Source organism: Enoplosus armatus, chromosome 22 (assembly GCF_043641665.1).
Source record: "Enoplosus armatus isolate fEnoArm2 chromosome 22, fEnoArm2.hap1, whole genome shotgun sequence".
Lineage (NCBI taxonomy): Eukaryota > Metazoa > Chordata > Actinopteri > Centrarchiformes > Enoplosidae > Enoplosus > Enoplosus armatus.
The window spans coordinates 1,006,433-1,022,500 of NC_092201.1; the positions used below are offsets into that span (position 1 = coordinate 1,006,433).

Consider the following 16,068-nt stretch of genomic DNA (forward strand, 5'->3'; position numbering starts at 1 on the left):
GTTCCTGTTGGTCAGCCGCTAGCGTCAGCGGCGCTGTGACCTTCAGTGAAGCTGCAGTCAGCTGATCTACAGTCTGAAGCTGAGCTCAGGAAACAATAAAAAACATCCAGTGTGAACACAGGAAACAGGAGCAGACAAACTCCTCGCTGGCTCTGCCGCTCTGATCTGTTCTCTGACTTTCTGGCAGTCGAGATAATTCAGTTTATTCTCTTTTAGACTTTAACGAGACGTCTTTTTGCTCTGATATGAAGAAAATAACTTTCTTGATTCTTGATGCTTCGTTTTGTACGGCGTCCTCCTGTTCTTCTTGTCTCTTTGATAAATGTGGATTTCCCAGCATGCAGCTGGTGTCAGGTGCACAGTGTGTGGTGCAGCGGGGGCTCCCCCTGTGGTCAGTGGTGGCTCCTGCAATAACATGAAATCAAAACTACAAATATGCCAGAAGTGACTCTTTTTCAGATGGTTGTTTTCCTGTTTGCTCTGGTTCCACTGGTTTGACTGGTTTGTGATTCAGGGCTCCCACACTGGTTTCCAGCTTGAAAGACCTCATATGGTCTTCAGTCTATAAAAGAGTACAAGCTGAAATCCAGACTGAGCAGCTTTTATGAAAAAGTTTATTGAACACAGTCAGTGTGAAGACTAAAAGACGTTTCTGATGGACGCTATCGTCCCACAATGCATTGCACAAAAGAAACGACTGGTCGTTTAATCAATTACTCAATCAACAGAGAATTAATTGGCAACTATTTTGATTATTCATTAATTGTGAAAGGATTTCCTGCTCTTCTCTTCTGATGTTTGATCATCACAGAACCATTAGCTGCAGCCCTGGAACATGTATTGAATCATTCCTGTGTGCTGTGTGCTAGCTGTGTGTAAGTGTTGTGTTTGTGTGCGTTTCAGATGCTGGGAACTCTCACTGCTGTGCCCATCAAGGTGCCTCAAGTCAGCTCACTGCACCGGCTGGCAGGACAAGCAGCCACCGTGCTACCTCAGGTAACAGTGAGGGACTTTGTCCTGATGGTGGCGCCAGAGGTCATGTTATTATCCAAATCAATCTGTATGGTGGCCATTTTAGGACATCTCAGGCTCAGCTCTGCACTGTCAGATTATTTTCAAACACTCGTTCACTCTCAAGAGAAATGAACAGATGTTAACCTGCTAATAAAATATCTACATAAAAAAACCAACAACATTTCTTTGGCAAATAGTGAAATAATGAAAGTGATTCACAGACAGTTCAGATCTGACTCACCATGTAAACAGACTCCAGCGTCTGTAGATTGTGTCTGCAGACGTCCAGCAGGTGGCAGCACAAACCACAGCAGAGATGGGTCGAATGTGTCACAATATGAAGACAGATGTTCTCTGTAATGACTCTGAGGACTCTACATGCCCCCCCCCCCATGACTCTCTGTCCTCTGATTGGACAAGAGGAAACACACGAGGCTGAGAGTCAAATCTCAAAACATCCTCAGTTCAGATCTGTCGCTCTCTCTGCTCACTGCCTGTCTGTCTCAACATCAGCTGTTCGAAAGGGCTGCAAGCAAACAAACAAACAAACAAACAAACAAACAAACAAGAACACGTTCAAGCTGAGAACTGCTACATATTCAATGTAGAGCATGCTAACATGCTAAAATTAGCATGAAAACATCATACGCTAATGATCAGCGTTCGGCAGTAGTTAAAGTTAACATGTGACCAGTTCCAACATAAACCTCTGCTAGCGTCATGCTAACGTCTGAAGGTGTGTCGTTGACCTTTGAACCTGCAGGTGGTCCCTTTAGCGGCTGTTGAGGAAGACTGTGACTCACATCCAGCTAACAACCTTCAGCACAGAGAGATGTCCTAAACTGACACCTCCTTGTCGTCTTCCTTCAGGTCAGGCCAAAGACCCAGATCCCAGACAGCCTCCCCCACAGTCCCTGTCAGGAGCTGCAGCCCCTCAGCCTGCAGAGGGCCACCGCCGTGGTCAGTCCTAAGAGCCAGGGCCCCACCCTGCCCACCGCCAACAGCACCTTCAGCCCCGACCACCAGCCCAACGGCCAGAGCGACGCCTCGCCGGCCCCGCCCCACGGCCAGTCCGGAGGCCCCGACTCCGGGGGCCCCGTCCAGCACGCCTCTGCGGGACCCGGCGTGGCGTACGCCATCATCGCCGCCTCGCCCGCCACCGGCAACGGGGTGTCCGCCGTCAGCGAGGCCGTCAAGGTGCGGCCGCCGCCTCCACCGACACGAGCCTCAGGCGGCTAATATCACTAATATTGATATTCATTAATACACTGATTAATTCTGACACAGTGTAGATGTTTCCTCGTTTGCAGAAACACATTCTGTCTGCAGACATCAAACAAATACATTCGGTCAAACATGAAGTTGAGCATTAATGACTTTAATCAGGACCTGTTTCATTAATAACTGATTATCAAGTGATGATTCTGTCTGAATCCAGTGTTTCACTCTAACATCGTCTCCACGTTTGTGTTACAGGTGATAATAATCCAGCCACAGGCCCCCAGCAGCACTGAGGGGTCCCCGGGGGCCCAGGCTGACCTCCCGTCACAGGAGGCCCCACCCGCCCCCAAGTCCCCCTCCCAGAAGAAGGACGAGGACCCCGAGGTGAGAAAACAAGAATCAATAATCTGAGATAATCAGCAGCTGATCAGCACGTCCTTCACTCTTCATCTGAAAATGTTTTCAAGAATAAATATATTATATAATCATCATCAATAATATTTCTTCTACAAACTCAAAAGTAAAACAGTTAAACTTTATTTATTATAAAACTTCCAAACGAAAACAACAGCTGAAACATTTAATGTCGATAAGAGAAAATATCTAATAAACACAAAAGATTTGATGTTTATTCTCCTGAACTTGATCAACATGACATCATCATCAACCAATCAAGACGCTTTATTTTACAGATCTGTCGTTTTCTAATCATCTCTTATTAGTTTCCTGAAAATAACTGATTTAGTGCTAATAACAGGAAAAAAACTGAAGTCAATCAATTTGACTATTATTCAAACAAGTGACATTGTCAAATCATAAAAATGTTGTTGTTGTTTTCTGAGCTGACAACAGATCAGTTTCTCATGAATGTTTTCTGAAACCCTCCTCCTCCTCCTCCTCCTCCTCCTTTCAGAAAATCGCCTTCATGGTCGCCCTCGGCCTCGTCACCACAGAACACCTGGAAGGTGAGTTCACACACTTCCTGTTCGCCTTCAGATTCATTTAAAATATAGAAAACCAGAAACCTGATCAGATGAGCTTCCTCTTGGCTCGTTTATTTCTTAAAGGGCCAGTCCACACATTTCCACGTGACGATCAAACTGAGGAGTTTCTGTTCAAAACGCTGTGAGAAGTTTCTGTCTGTATCCTGAAGATGTTTTTCTTTTCATTTCTCTAACAGAAATCCAGACGAAGAGGCAGGAGAGGAAGAGACGAAGCACAGCCAACCCGGCCTACAGCGGCCTGTTCGAACCAGAGGTCAGAACACGCTCATCAGACTATTTCTACTTGGGACTTTCTCCTAAACAGATGTTCCATGTGTTATATCGACTCGTTTCCTTCCTGTTTGTCTGCAGCGTAAACGCCTGGCGTCACATTACCTGAACAGCTCGCTCTTCCTGTCAGCTCGAGGTAAAACACGCCACAGTGACGCTGCTCAAACACTGACTCTCATCCAGCTCACATCTTGGATTCAAATATTCATCTCAAGTTTTTCAGTCCTGGTTATTAAAGAATTTCCAGAAATATGAAATATATCTTAATATCTCACCTCCACCTGCTGCCTCATGCTGTCTGTGCTGCCACTAACCTCTGCTCTGCTTCATTCACATGCTAGACTCTGAGGATTACTGCTGGAAGGTAGGTCACATGACGGATGATGTCACGCCTCTGTTATACGTGTGTGTTTGTGCAGAAATCACTGGTTCCCAAACCGCGGGTTCGAACCCCTCTGAGGTCACCAGACGATTAACAGAAAGAAGAACAAACGTGTGCTGTTATTTGTTGTTAATCACGTCATCATTTAACAAAACTAGCAAAGCAGAATCCGTTTCTGTCAAAAAGAAACTGCTGCTGATCACCTGACGCAGCCTTTATGTTCCTTCATCCACTTCCTGGACCACAAGGACTTTCTGCTGAAACACTTTTTGTCTTTAATGTTAATAAAGTTTGCTCAGGTCGCTGTGCCGACACACACTAACCCTCTGTTGTAACAGGAGGACTTGGAGCATGACGACCACTGTGCCGTCTGTAAGGAGGACGGCGAGCTGCAGCCCTGCCACAACTGCCCCAGAGCCTTCCACCCCAACTGCCTCCACCCGCCGCTCAAAACCCCGCCCAGAGGACCCTGGTACTGCCCCAAGTGCCAGAAGAAGGTATGAACTGTCTGAAAGCACCTTTTATTATGATTATGTTGTTACCTTTGGACAGGACTTGGCTAGCTGTTTCCAGTCTTTATGCTAAGCTAAGCTAACTACTGTAGCTGTGGCTGTAGCTTCATATTTACAGTTTGTACAGACATGAGAGGCATCAGTCTGAACATCTGACTCTCTACAGCCAATTAGATGGCTGAACTTTTGCTTTAAGTACAAAGCTGGAATCAGGACGTGGTTAGCTTAGCTTAGCATAAAGACTGGAAGTGGGGGAAAACAGCTAGCCTGGCTCCATCCAAAGGTCAAACATATAGCTAGCAACACCTGTAAAGAAATCTTCTTTACACTCATTTATGGAACACAGCTGAAGTCTGGACAGGAAGTACTTGTTGTTGTGTTTACACTTCATATTTAATTTGACTAGCTAACCTGCACCCTAACACGTAACTTTAATCACTGCTTTGAAACTTTGGACGTTCACTTCAATTATTTAGGTTGAAGAAAAACCTCTAAGAAGTTTCAGAGGCAACAATGCAGTAAAACATGGAGGCGGTGGAGTCACGGCGACTACTGCTGCAACTGAAACCAGATTCATGCTGCACATTAAACGTGTTGTCTTGTGTCTGCAGGTGCTGAACAAAGAGAACATGTCGTGGCCACAGAACTTTGTTCAGTCCTACGTTACACACAAGACGGGTAAGAACCAGCTGACGTCTATTGGAGTGTGTCGTCGTGTTGTTCGCACATGTGCTGATGAAGTGTGTGTGTGTGTGTGTGTGTGAGCAGTGAGGCAGGAGGAGAAGCGACGGCTGCTGAGACGAAACAACGAGCTGAAGAAAGAGTGCGCTCATCTGGAAGAACAAGACGAGAAGCTCAACGAGACGCTCAAAGTAAAAACAGCTGGTCCTCGTCACACAGCTCGCATGTGGCTAACAGCAAGAGTTTAAACTGAGGTCATGATGCTGCTGGATTTCAACACAGCAACAATTAGCTTAGCATAAAGACTGGAGCCAGGAGGGAACAGCTAGCTTAGCTCTATCCAAAGGATACAGAATCACCTACAGCTCCTTTATTAGAGCTAGGCTAGCTGTTTCCCCTTGTTCACAGTCTTTATGCTAAGCTAACCAGCTGCTGGCTGTAGCTTCATGTTTACTGTACAGACATGACTCTCTAAAGCTGGAGTCAGGATGTGGTTAGCCTAGCTTAGCATAAAGACTGGAAGTGGGGGCAAACAGCTAGCCTCAGACGGGGTTTAGCTTTATATTCATCTGACAGATGTGGCATCAATCTTCTCATCTAATTTCAGTTGCTCAGCAACATGATGTTAAAGTCCGAGCTGTTCGCAGTGTTTGGTTGTTGTGCGTGCTGTAACAGTGGAAGTGTCTCCTGTGTGTCTGCAGCAGTGTATGGACCTGAGGGAGCGACTGTTGGGGCAGCAGAGAGACACTCAGGCTTCGCTCGAGCGCCTCAAAGCTCTCATCAGGCTGATTCAACGCGACCAGCTCATCCAGGTCACCATGACGACCACCGCCACCATCGCCGCCTCCCTGCTCTCCCAGTCCTGGATCAAACCCACCAGCGCCGCCGCCGCCCCGGGCCCCTCGGCCACGCCCCTGCAGAAGAGCCACGCCCACAGCCAGGATGACGCCAACAATTAGCCCCCCCCCCCCCGTGCTCCGACTGTTCGTCGAGGGCGGTGATGATTTCTTTTTGTCTGAATAATATCTAACCATCTTTTCTCCGAGAGCTGAAACAAACTGAGAGAGCCTCTATCGTCCACTCGATTCAAGTATTTTTTAAAACCCAACACCTACAGTGCTTACGAGATTTCTTTTTTTAAGTTATTTTCTATTTATTAATGTTCTTGGCCTTAATGTATTTATTACAAAAAGTTAGAAGACAGCGGTGCCGCAGGAACACGACGGGAGAGCGCGGTCCGAAAGATCTGTCCCTTTTCAAACAGGTATAATAATTGTTCTGCGTACAGCGAGAGGGAACAGTAGAGTTAGAGGTAGTGAAGCAGCGGCTCGGTGGACTGACGGGATGTACAGTGATATATCTGAGTAGATGTTTGTTCTCATTCTCCTATGAACAATGTTTTTGCCATAATGATTCAGGAAAATGTTTTCATCGTGTATGTAAACGCATACGAGCCTTCAAACAAAAACAGAGAATAACTTTTTTTCAGTATTAATAGAGTTAAAGTCAAAGAAAAAAGTATTTAAGATAAAAACTACAGAAATTAGCATTTCTAGTGGAGATTTTAGTATTTTCATGCTGATGCCTGGTGATAAATGTAAGTTTGGAGTATTCAAGGGGATCACTGTACATAAGTTGTATTATTATCATCATCATCATCATCATCGCAGGTGTTTTTGGTTTTCAAACTTTATTGAGGTCACATCTGAGAGCAGGCGGGTCTCTGAACGCTCGACTGTTTGTCTTCTGTCGCACGACAACAAGAACTGAACGTAACATCAGTCTTTTCATATTTGAGTTGATGAGAATTTGCTGTTTGAAATGAGAAATCAGAAAAGATAAAAATCAGGTTTCAAAATGTTTGAGGTTAAACGTCTGGAGAGTTTCTGTAGCTGAAAGATCTCCGTCATCTTCTTGTTGCCGTCGTCGTTCGACAGGAAACGAACAGTTGAACAGTTGAAAAGTGACACGTCGCAGTCCATGTGATGCGTCCGTTCAGCCCCCCCCCCAACCCCCCACCCCCCATTTAACCAGTATAGAAAATATGCCAAAAACTCTTTTCTTTGTTTTTGTACTGGGATCGCTCATCTATCAATAATGTCTATAGTGCTTTTTTTTTTCTCTCCCTGCCTCTTTTATATTTTTCGCTCTGGAGCTTTTTTTACTCGTGTTTTATGAACGTTTCAACAGTGACGGATGAACACTGCCTCAAGTACAAATCCTTTCAAATCCAGGGTTTTCGTCTTTGTTGCGTCATTTTAGAGACACCAGTCAATCAGAAACGGGACTCTGTCAAACTGCAACAACACGTTTTGACTGTCGGTGGACTGAAGGAGGATGAAGATGGCGTCCTCCTGGTTTGAGAATGGAACCGGGACGCCGCCGTCTTGTCCTGCTCGGCCCATTTGTCTCGCTAGTCTTCCTGCTGGTCCAGAAAGGTTCAGTTTAAGTGTTAAAAACTTAGATTTAGTCCATTTTTTATTTAAGGTTATCATACTGTACTCACCACACAGTGGAGGCGCAGCTCTCTGCTGCCTGTTAATGCACAAACATGAACAAATGGTTTGAATCATTCAGAGGAGAAAATGCCTTTATCAAAAGAAAAAGAGGGAATCTGAAGTTCTAACTGAGAAGAGGAGGTTTTCTTTAGTTTGAATCATATCCAGGTCACCTGTGTTTGGTCTCTGAAGTATCCAAGATACTGAGTAGATCCTTAATGTGGGAGAAGCATCATCTGTACGGCACAAAGAGTGAGTCCATAGCGGTGCAGAGCGGCGAACAAAAGGACAAAAGACGAGCAATATGGCATCAAAAGCGTTCATCACATGGTTTTATCCAGAAGAAGTAAATGTTCGTATTAAAGGAGTGAAGCGGTAAAGGCCTCAGTATGCTTCACGTCAAGGAGTTGGTACAACAGCACACGTTCAGAGTTTCAGGAAGCAGACTGAGGCCTCGAGCGGGACGCCCCCCCCCCTCGCCGTCTCTCAACACTGAGCCCAACGCACACGTCATGTTCAAAATGTAGAAATATACAATGCGCTTGAGTCTGACTCGCTCCTGCACATGTGCACGAGTCCTTTATAGTCCTCAGAGTGGAGGAGGCTGCCTCGCCTGACATGAAGGTTATCTGCTTATATCATAAAGAATATTACGCTTTTATGAAATAACACACTCGGCATCAGACGACCAATCTGGTGAGAGTTTGACGGTCAACACACAAAAAACCTGAAGCCCAAATGTTCACTAATACTAATACTTCAGTACAGTTCAGATGGAAATCCATTTAACTGACAGCTGGAGTTACTGAAACAGTCTATAAAAGGAGTTAACATTAGTATTCTACTTACACGTCAACATCAAAAATATAATACATAATAATAATAAAAGTACTTTTACTTAAGTACACTTTCCCACCAACACTTATGTACTCTTAGTTTAACATTTTGACTTGTAGGGAGTAATTTCACTTTATCGCTGCTACGAAGTAAAAGATGTGAATATATTTGTGTCTCCGCTGAATCGACTAGTTTCATTTTGATAAATATAGAGTTAATATTGCTCCTTCTTCCTGTCGAGACGACATTAACGTCACTGTGTTTAGACTTAGTTCTTTATTCCAGGCGAGGCGGACTCCTCCACCACAACACTGCAGGATAAAAGTCACAGCGTCACAGATTTGATCCAGTTCAGACTCACGACTTCGTTTGAAGGTTCTTTGACTGCAGAACAACCTGAGAACACAAAGCACCTTCAGACGTGGAGCAGACGCGTCCACGCTGAACCGAACTTGCCTTTATGAATAAAATCACGATCCGTGTGAGAATGTACCACGTGATGCATATCGAGCTGCAGGACCGGACCCCGAGAAACCAGAAGGAAACCAGGTGGAACCATATCAGCGCTCCGTGCCGCGTCGACCCCCCCCCCCCTCCACCGCCTCCACCACCCCCCCAAACCAAACCTCTTCATCCGTTTCTAGAAATCTTCTCCGGGAGAAACTGTGCAGTGCTTAAACAGATCTATTTTAATACACGACACAACATTTGAACAAATGAGAAGAAAAAAAAAGTTAGAACATTTTTATATTCTTTTATCAAGGAGCAAAAAAAAGAAAAGAAAACAGAACATTTTTATTGTTTCCAGTTCTGCATTCTGACTTCTAGCTTGCAACGTTCGATGTTTTGTTTGGCCACGAGGAGACGACGACACGTTTAGATGGAAATGAAAATGTGTGTTGGCTGTGGAAGTAGAAGTTCTTTCGTTGTCATTAAGGGGACTGTCCAGTGGATAGTGTGTATAGGAAAGTGTTTGTCTTAAATATGCCAATGTAGTTTTTTCTTCTTTATGATGCATTAAAAAGTTGATCGATGGAAGTTGGTAAATGATTAAAAGAGTAGTCTCACTTTTTTGTACCAAGTTCTTACGAAAAATGGAATCATTAATAAACAAAACTCAAGAACAGAAAGTGTCTGTTTTCATGTTTTCCTTCTTAATTATTAAACATCAGTGACTAAACACCTTCAGGTAGTACTTCTTTTTTAAGTTCAATGTTACTAAATCCTGATTGGTGCACAGATGTACGTGACGTCACCTTTTTCCCAGCTAAGCCCCGCCCACTTTAAACCAGCGAGGAAGAGACAGAAATCTTTAATCAGATTTTCAATCAGCCACCGATCACACGGTTTAATAAGAGTTCAGGGTGACGACGCTCCTCATCAATGTGAGACAGAACTTTTCTTTTTTCCATTTTAATCAAAAGAATGAAAAGTGACTTTCTGGTTGAAGCGAGTTTGTTTATACACGGTTTCATATTCTGCGACATCTGAGTCACAATCAGCGCGTTAAAGTTCAATATATCAGTTAATATGTGGCAGAGTTGGAGCTCAGCTGCTGTTTAAACTGTTTTATTATTTAATGTAAAGCGTCTCGGTACAATCTGACAACAACACGGACTTTAAAAATGAGAATATAAAAATACAAAACAGCCGTCCTGTCTGATTATCTCAGAGGGCAATGTGGACAAAAACACTATCAGCAGTTAATAAACACTTAATAAACAGAAGAACGTTTCAGGTGTTTGACAAATACTGAACATTAATAATTATAACTTTATATTATTATAAAGTGTTGTTTTGTTTCACTTTATCAGTGATGTGTTTATAAAGCAGCTTCTGTTTACAGCTACGTTAAACTTTATGGAACATCTACTTCCTGTTTATTATTAATGTCAACATTAAATCTTTATTATAATGTAGTAACTATAGAAACCTGATGGAGAAACTGTTAATGGATAAAACAACAGATCAATAAATCAGTCCCTCCGATTGATCGTCTTTACCGGCTGATCGACATCATCCTGCTGCCTGAAGCTAATGTTCATCTGGTGCGTTGTCCTCCTGTCCTGATGGTGGCGCTGTGGACTTAATGTCCAGGTAGAGGTGTGAGGGTTCATCCTCTGGGGAGCAGGACCGTGTCATCAGAGGAGAAATAACCTCAGAGGCAGCGAGAGGGATGGGAGACCCTGCGGACCCGGGGTTCAGGGTGTTACCTGTGCAGGGGGGCGGCGGGAGCCGAACACGGCGGGGAAATGCTCGATGAGGATCTCAGTGAAGATGTTGATGGGGGTCAGAGCGGTCAGAGAGATCGAACCGTGACGAGGCCAAACCAGGTTCACCCCGAACACACAGGCCAGATTAGAGGGACTCATCTTGTTCACGATGCTCTCCTGAGACACCTGACGGCCAATAACAGAGGAGTTATGGATTTATTGATCAATAACCTCGTTCACGAACACACAGAGTCCATCAAGAGGGACGAGAAGACGCCGCGTCTCAGCAGCTGACGTACCATGTGGAGGAAACACAGCAGGAACTCTGTCACGATGAAATGATGTTCAGGAAGACTTTCCACGATGAGTTTACACCTGGAGACCCGCAGGCTGCTCTCCACATCTGTTCAGGGGACGACAGGGGACGACAGGAGACGACAGGGGACAACAGGGGACGACAGGAGACGACAGGAGACAGCAGGAGACGACAGGGGACAACAGGAGACAACAGGGGACGACAGGGGACGACAGGAGACGACAGGGGACAACAGGGGACGACAGGGGACGACAGGAGACAGCACGAGACGACAGGAGACAACAGGGGACAACAGGGGACGACAGGGGACGACAGGAGACGACAGGGGACGACAGGAGACAACAGGAGACGACAGGGGACGACAGGAGACGACAGGGGACAACAGGGGACGACAGGGGACGACAGGAGACAACAGGAGACGACAGGGGACGACAGGAGACAGCACGAGACGACAGGAGACAACAGGGGACGACAGGGGACGACAGGAGACAGCACGAGACAACAGGAGACAACAGGAGACGACAGGGGACGACAGGAGACGACAGGGGACAACAGGAGACGACAGGGGACGACAGGGGACGACAGGAGACGACAGGGGACAGCAGGGGACGACAGGGGACGACAGGGGACAACACGAGACAACAGGAGACGACAGGGGACAGCAGGGGACGACAGGGGACGACAGGAGACAACAGGGGACAACAGGAGACGACAGGAGACGACAGGGGACGACAGGGGACAACAGGAGACGACACGAGACAGCACGAGACAACAGGAGATGACAGGGGACTCAGTATCAAGAAGCACAGTAACACTCCTCCTCCCCCCCCCTGTACTCACTGAGGATGTCCTGGACCTGGTTGTAGACTCTGAAGGTGAGCAGTGGTTCAGGCAGCTCTCTGAGGAACGTCTTCAGGATCACAGCAGGAACGTGGACGTCAGAGTACAGATCGAAGTCCACAGGTTTCCCTGAAGAGGTTCAAATAACAAATAACATTCATTCACTTCAGAAGTGACGGAGCGAGTCGCCATCAGCTGAGAGTTTATGTCCTCCGTCTGTATTCAGCCTCAGGTGCTAAGATCTCAGGTCTCTACTTCCTGGTACTGAGAGACAAAAAGGCCCCTGCCCATGAGACGGGGAGACCCCACTGACCCAGGTTATAGAGTTTCTGAACGTCCTTGATGAGCTGAACACGAGCCGAACGTCTGAAGATCCCCTCAGTCCTCAGACCTACATGTATAAACACAGATATTCAGTTTCAAGGTCTGTGACTTTACCTCACAGGTGTAAGGTCACACTCACCTGTCTCCTTCAGGTAGGACACAGTCTGAGACATCACAGGTGGGATCACGGCCCCCCTGTTCTTCTCTCTGATGCTGGAAAACAAACAGGACTCATTGAAGTCTGAAGAACAAACTGTATAAATGGTGTGAATTCAGTAAGAGTCTGGTGCGTCAGTAAACACTCACTACTGCAGACTGACTCCAAACTGCTGAGTGGGCAGGGGGGGTCGAGGAGGGGGGGTCTTCACTGAGGGAGGGGGCCCGCCTCTCTGAGCAGCTCGCAGCTTCTCATCGTGTCTGAGGGAGACGACACACAAACAGCCGCTCTGAGGATTCACTGAGTCATGACATGTGGCCTCGTCAGGGTCTGAGAACACCTGGTCTGAGATCAGCACCTGAGCACATCGGGGGGGACGACGAGCTGCTCGTAGTTCAGGTGCTCTCGGAGCTCGGCCAGGTAGTTCACATACGTCAGCTTCTTCCCAAACTTGTGACTGTGAAACAGGAAGAGACTTTAGAGTGACTGAAGTCAGGTCGGGCCAATCGCAACCGGTTATCTAACACACTCTATGAGGCAAGATGGCCGCCGCTAACCCCCGGAGAGGTTCAGGCTACGTCGGGGCGACGCCGGACTAGTTTCTACCTGATCAGAGGCTTGAAAATGTTCCAGACGATTCTGATGAAGTTGGTAGGATGAACGACGTACAGAGACTTCAGGTTCTTCTTGTATCTGTAAGAAACATCCATATGTTTGTTCATATATTCATGTATTCATATCTCATTTGTTATAAAGTTTAGATGGTGTTTTTAACTTTTACTCTAACACTGGATTTATTCAGTGTTAGTGAAGAACTTATAATGTGTCGTCAGTAAAATAAGAGTCAGTGAAGCTGAGGCCACGTACTTCCTGTCGAACTCATTATAAGCCTCTCGTAACCACTTCAGAGACGGCTTGTTGCTGCTCCTCAGACCGTAATGGAAGTAAACCAGGATGTAGTCCATCTCCACATACTGGTCCAGCGTGAACTTCAGGTACCTGCAGAGACATAAAGTCAGTGCGTGCAGGTCTTTAACGAGCTCAGCAGACCTGCTGTCTGAAGGGGGACTCTGACGTACTCCAGCAGCCGCTGGTGGTTCAGCTGGTGTGACGGAGGCAAACAGCAGCTGCTGAAGGTGATCAGCTTCCTGCCGTACCTGTCGTCACCTGCAGAGGAGACAGACGAGGTTCAGGTGTTCTCTATAACATTTACATTCACAGCTGTTCTTTACTTCTGGAGGAGGGTTTTTAAATGTCATCACAATTCAAGTCATTTAAAGCTGCATTCATTGAATGTTCGGCCACTTGGGGGCAGCAGTGGTTTATTTCCACCTCCAGCAGCTACAGACCAGCACGGTCCTCCATGTGGAGTCGTGTCCAGTCCAGTCTTCTCTCTCTGTTAGCTCTGGTTCTGGTCTCCTCCACCTCTGGAGGGAAACATCTGGCTCCTTAGCTGCTAAATGCTGCACTGTGTTCAGCAGCTGGTCTCTGAGTCTGGCTGAACGCTGGCTTCATCTGAACCAGGAAGTGAGCCTCAAAACCAAACCCAGAAGCTGAATTATTATTTTGACATTTAAACGTGGCTACTGACCGCAGACCTGGATGACGCCGTGTCGCGCCACATCATAATACGGGTGAGAAGAATCAGGACTTAAAGAGCTGCTGGGAGGACATGATGGACCTGATGGACCATCTGTGACACACATCTGATCCTCCTCATCCTCCTCTTCCTCCTTCTGCAGCTCTGTCATTAATTCATTAAAAAAAAACAACAGTTCAACATTCAGTCAGGAGATTTAGACCCTTATTAGTCTAATAAGTTCAGTCTCGACAGGAAGTCGAAACATACAGACGTTATGAAGGAAAAACTTCAGCTCAATCACAGATTCCCGCTCTGACCCACCTTCCATTTTCTAAATTGTTTCCTTATCTGCTCTGTTCCTAAAAATACAGAGGCGGAGGGCCGGGTGGAAACCCCCCCCGTGTGGTCTGTGTTCTGCTGTGGATGTTTACTGTGCAGCTCTGAGGGAAGGTTTCTATAAACACACAGTCGGTCTGATAACAGAGAGGAAGTGATCCGATCAGAGCGGCCGGACAAACGCTCGGACTTCATCCAGTGAAAGAGGAGAAACTTTAAAAACAAATCAAATTAAAACCGCTGACCTGCTTCACAAACTGACAGCTGACTGCTCGTCACGGAGGGCAGAAACTGAACTTTGAGTTTTGATATGAATGAGGTGGGCAGGACATTAGAAACACATTCAATTATTATTATTTTACACTTAAAGAAGTGTCAAAATATCTGAGTCAGTGAAGAAACAGACAAATAAAAAAAATATATATATATTATACATATAATACTGTACTTTTTACAGCACTACATCTATTTATAATGTTCAGATTCAGAATAATAAAACAAAATATAATCCTCATATAAATTATGATATATTATTATAGATAAAGATAAAACGTCATTGATCCTGAACTACCCAGCATGAGCTGCAACATTAACACACATTCATATAATATATATGTATTATTCTGCATAGTGAGTACTGATAATACTTGTATCAGAGTACTTCTACAGTGGTATTACTACTTTTGCTGAAGTAAAACACACGAGTTCGTCTTCCCCCACTGATGCAGTGACGTTTGTCTGTGTGGAGTCTTCACATGGTTCAGGTTCAGGTTCAGCTGATCCAGCAGCAGGTTCGTCTTTTATTGATGACCTGAGTGAACAGCTGGATGACTGAGTGAACAGCTGGATGACTGAGTGAACAGCTGGATGACCTGAGTGAACAGCTGGATGACTGAGTGAACAGCTGGATGACCTGAGTGAACAGCTGGATGACTGAGTGAACAGCTGGATGACCTGAGTGAACAGCTGGATGACTGAGTGTGTGTTTGACTCACTCACCTATTTCTGCCAGCTGCTCCAGATCTGAGGCTGACGTCATGTCTGATGGATGAAGGAAGAAGAGGACAAATAAAAGTAAAAGTACTCAGTGATACTGCAGTATGAGTACTCTGCAAACAATACAAGCCAGCGAAGTCAAAACCTCCAGGACACACACACACACACACACACACACACACACACACACACACACACACACACACACAGCTAGCTAGCAGGTAAGAAGCTATAATTAGCATCTTAGCAACACCTGAGCTGCCTCATTAACCCGTTAAAGCTGCGACACACGAGACAAACACGCGCTTCAACGTTGGTTTTTATCTCCAGACGCTTCGTGTGACGTTTCACCAGCTTCACGAGGAGATATAAACCCGCAGGAAACATGCACCACGCACCTGTGACCGCAGATGAGCTAACGCGAACAGAGCCGCCGCCTCGGCAGGTAGAAAGTTGATCCAAACTTCCTCAAACAGCCGCCCGCTGCCAGGCGGACTGCGCATGCTCAGTTCAAACTCCGCCAGGAAGCTCTGATGAGTAAATTAGATGTTTATTGATCTCAGATAAACAGATAAACTGTGTTGGGGGAAGTACTCAGGTCTTTTACTCAAGCAAAGGTACTAATACCACAGATTTACAAATACAAGTCCTGCATTCATTTTGACAGCTTTAGTTCATAGCTGCTTTACATTTACTGTTAATAATAATTAGCTAATAAATGCTCATACAGTTACATCTGAAGTAGTTGAAATGAACTCAGCAGTAAAATGCAACATACACATTAATGCAGCAGTAATGTTATTCCAGAAACATCATCACTGCAGTATGAGTACTTTTACTTTTCATGCTGATAATACAGCACTTGTACTTGTGTGGTATTAGTAC

At 45.6% G+C, this 16,068-nt stretch overlaps 2 protein-coding genes across 2 annotated transcripts in view; one reads left to right on the forward strand and one right to left on the reverse strand.

The window, feature by feature from the left end:
* phf21b (PHD finger protein 21B) overlaps positions 1-6,043 on the forward strand; it is a 66,157-nt gene extending 60,114 nt beyond the window's left edge. The window contains exons 5-15 of the mRNA XM_070929158.1: positions 904-996; positions 1,885-2,211; positions 2,491-2,619; positions 3,149-3,200; positions 3,416-3,492; positions 3,591-3,645; positions 3,851-3,873; positions 4,230-4,388; positions 5,015-5,081; positions 5,172-5,275; positions 5,786-6,043. Coding sequence (XP_070785259.1) covers positions 904-996; positions 1,885-2,211; positions 2,491-2,619; positions 3,149-3,200; positions 3,416-3,492; positions 3,591-3,645; positions 3,851-3,873; positions 4,230-4,388; positions 5,015-5,081; positions 5,172-5,275; positions 5,786-6,043 — 1,344 coding nt within the window. The remainder of the gene's footprint in view (positions 1-903; positions 997-1,884; positions 2,212-2,490; positions 2,620-3,148; positions 3,201-3,415; positions 3,493-3,590; positions 3,646-3,850; positions 3,874-4,229; positions 4,389-5,014; positions 5,082-5,171; positions 5,276-5,785) is intronic.
* Positions 6,044-9,863: 3,820 nt separating this feature from the next.
* On the reverse strand, positions 9,864-15,693 carry LOC139305151 (rho GTPase-activating protein 8-like). The gene is made up of 13 exons (XM_070929097.1): positions 15,582-15,693; positions 15,187-15,228; positions 13,861-14,013; positions 13,349-13,436; positions 13,137-13,268; positions 12,876-12,962; positions 12,628-12,726; positions 12,419-12,529; positions 12,252-12,325; positions 12,102-12,179; positions 11,789-11,917; positions 10,932-11,035; positions 9,864-10,818 (listed from the first exon to the last, which is right to left on the reverse strand). Exons 2-13 carry the CDS (start codon positions 15,224-15,226, stop codon positions 10,621-10,623), a joined length of 1,293 nt encoding a protein of 430 aa, XP_070785198.1. The 5' UTR covers positions 15,227-15,228; positions 15,582-15,693; the 3' UTR covers positions 9,864-10,620.
* Positions 15,694-16,068: the final 375 nt, after the last annotated feature.

Bases quoted from the DNA above. Each gene is read 5' to 3' on its own strand.
- LOC139305151 (XM_070929097.1), bottom strand. From the start codon at position 15,226: ATGACGTCAGCCTCAGATCTGGAGCAGCTGGCAGAAATAG. The intron at 13,437-13,860 runs GTCAGTAGCCAC...TCTCCTCTGCAG, and splicing joins CGGCGTCATCCAGGTCTGCG to GTGACGACAGGTACGGCAGG. The intron at 11,036-11,788 runs GTGAGTACAGGG...TCCCCTGAACAG, and splicing joins CCAGGTCCAGGACATCCTCA to ATGTGGAGAGCAGCCTGCGG.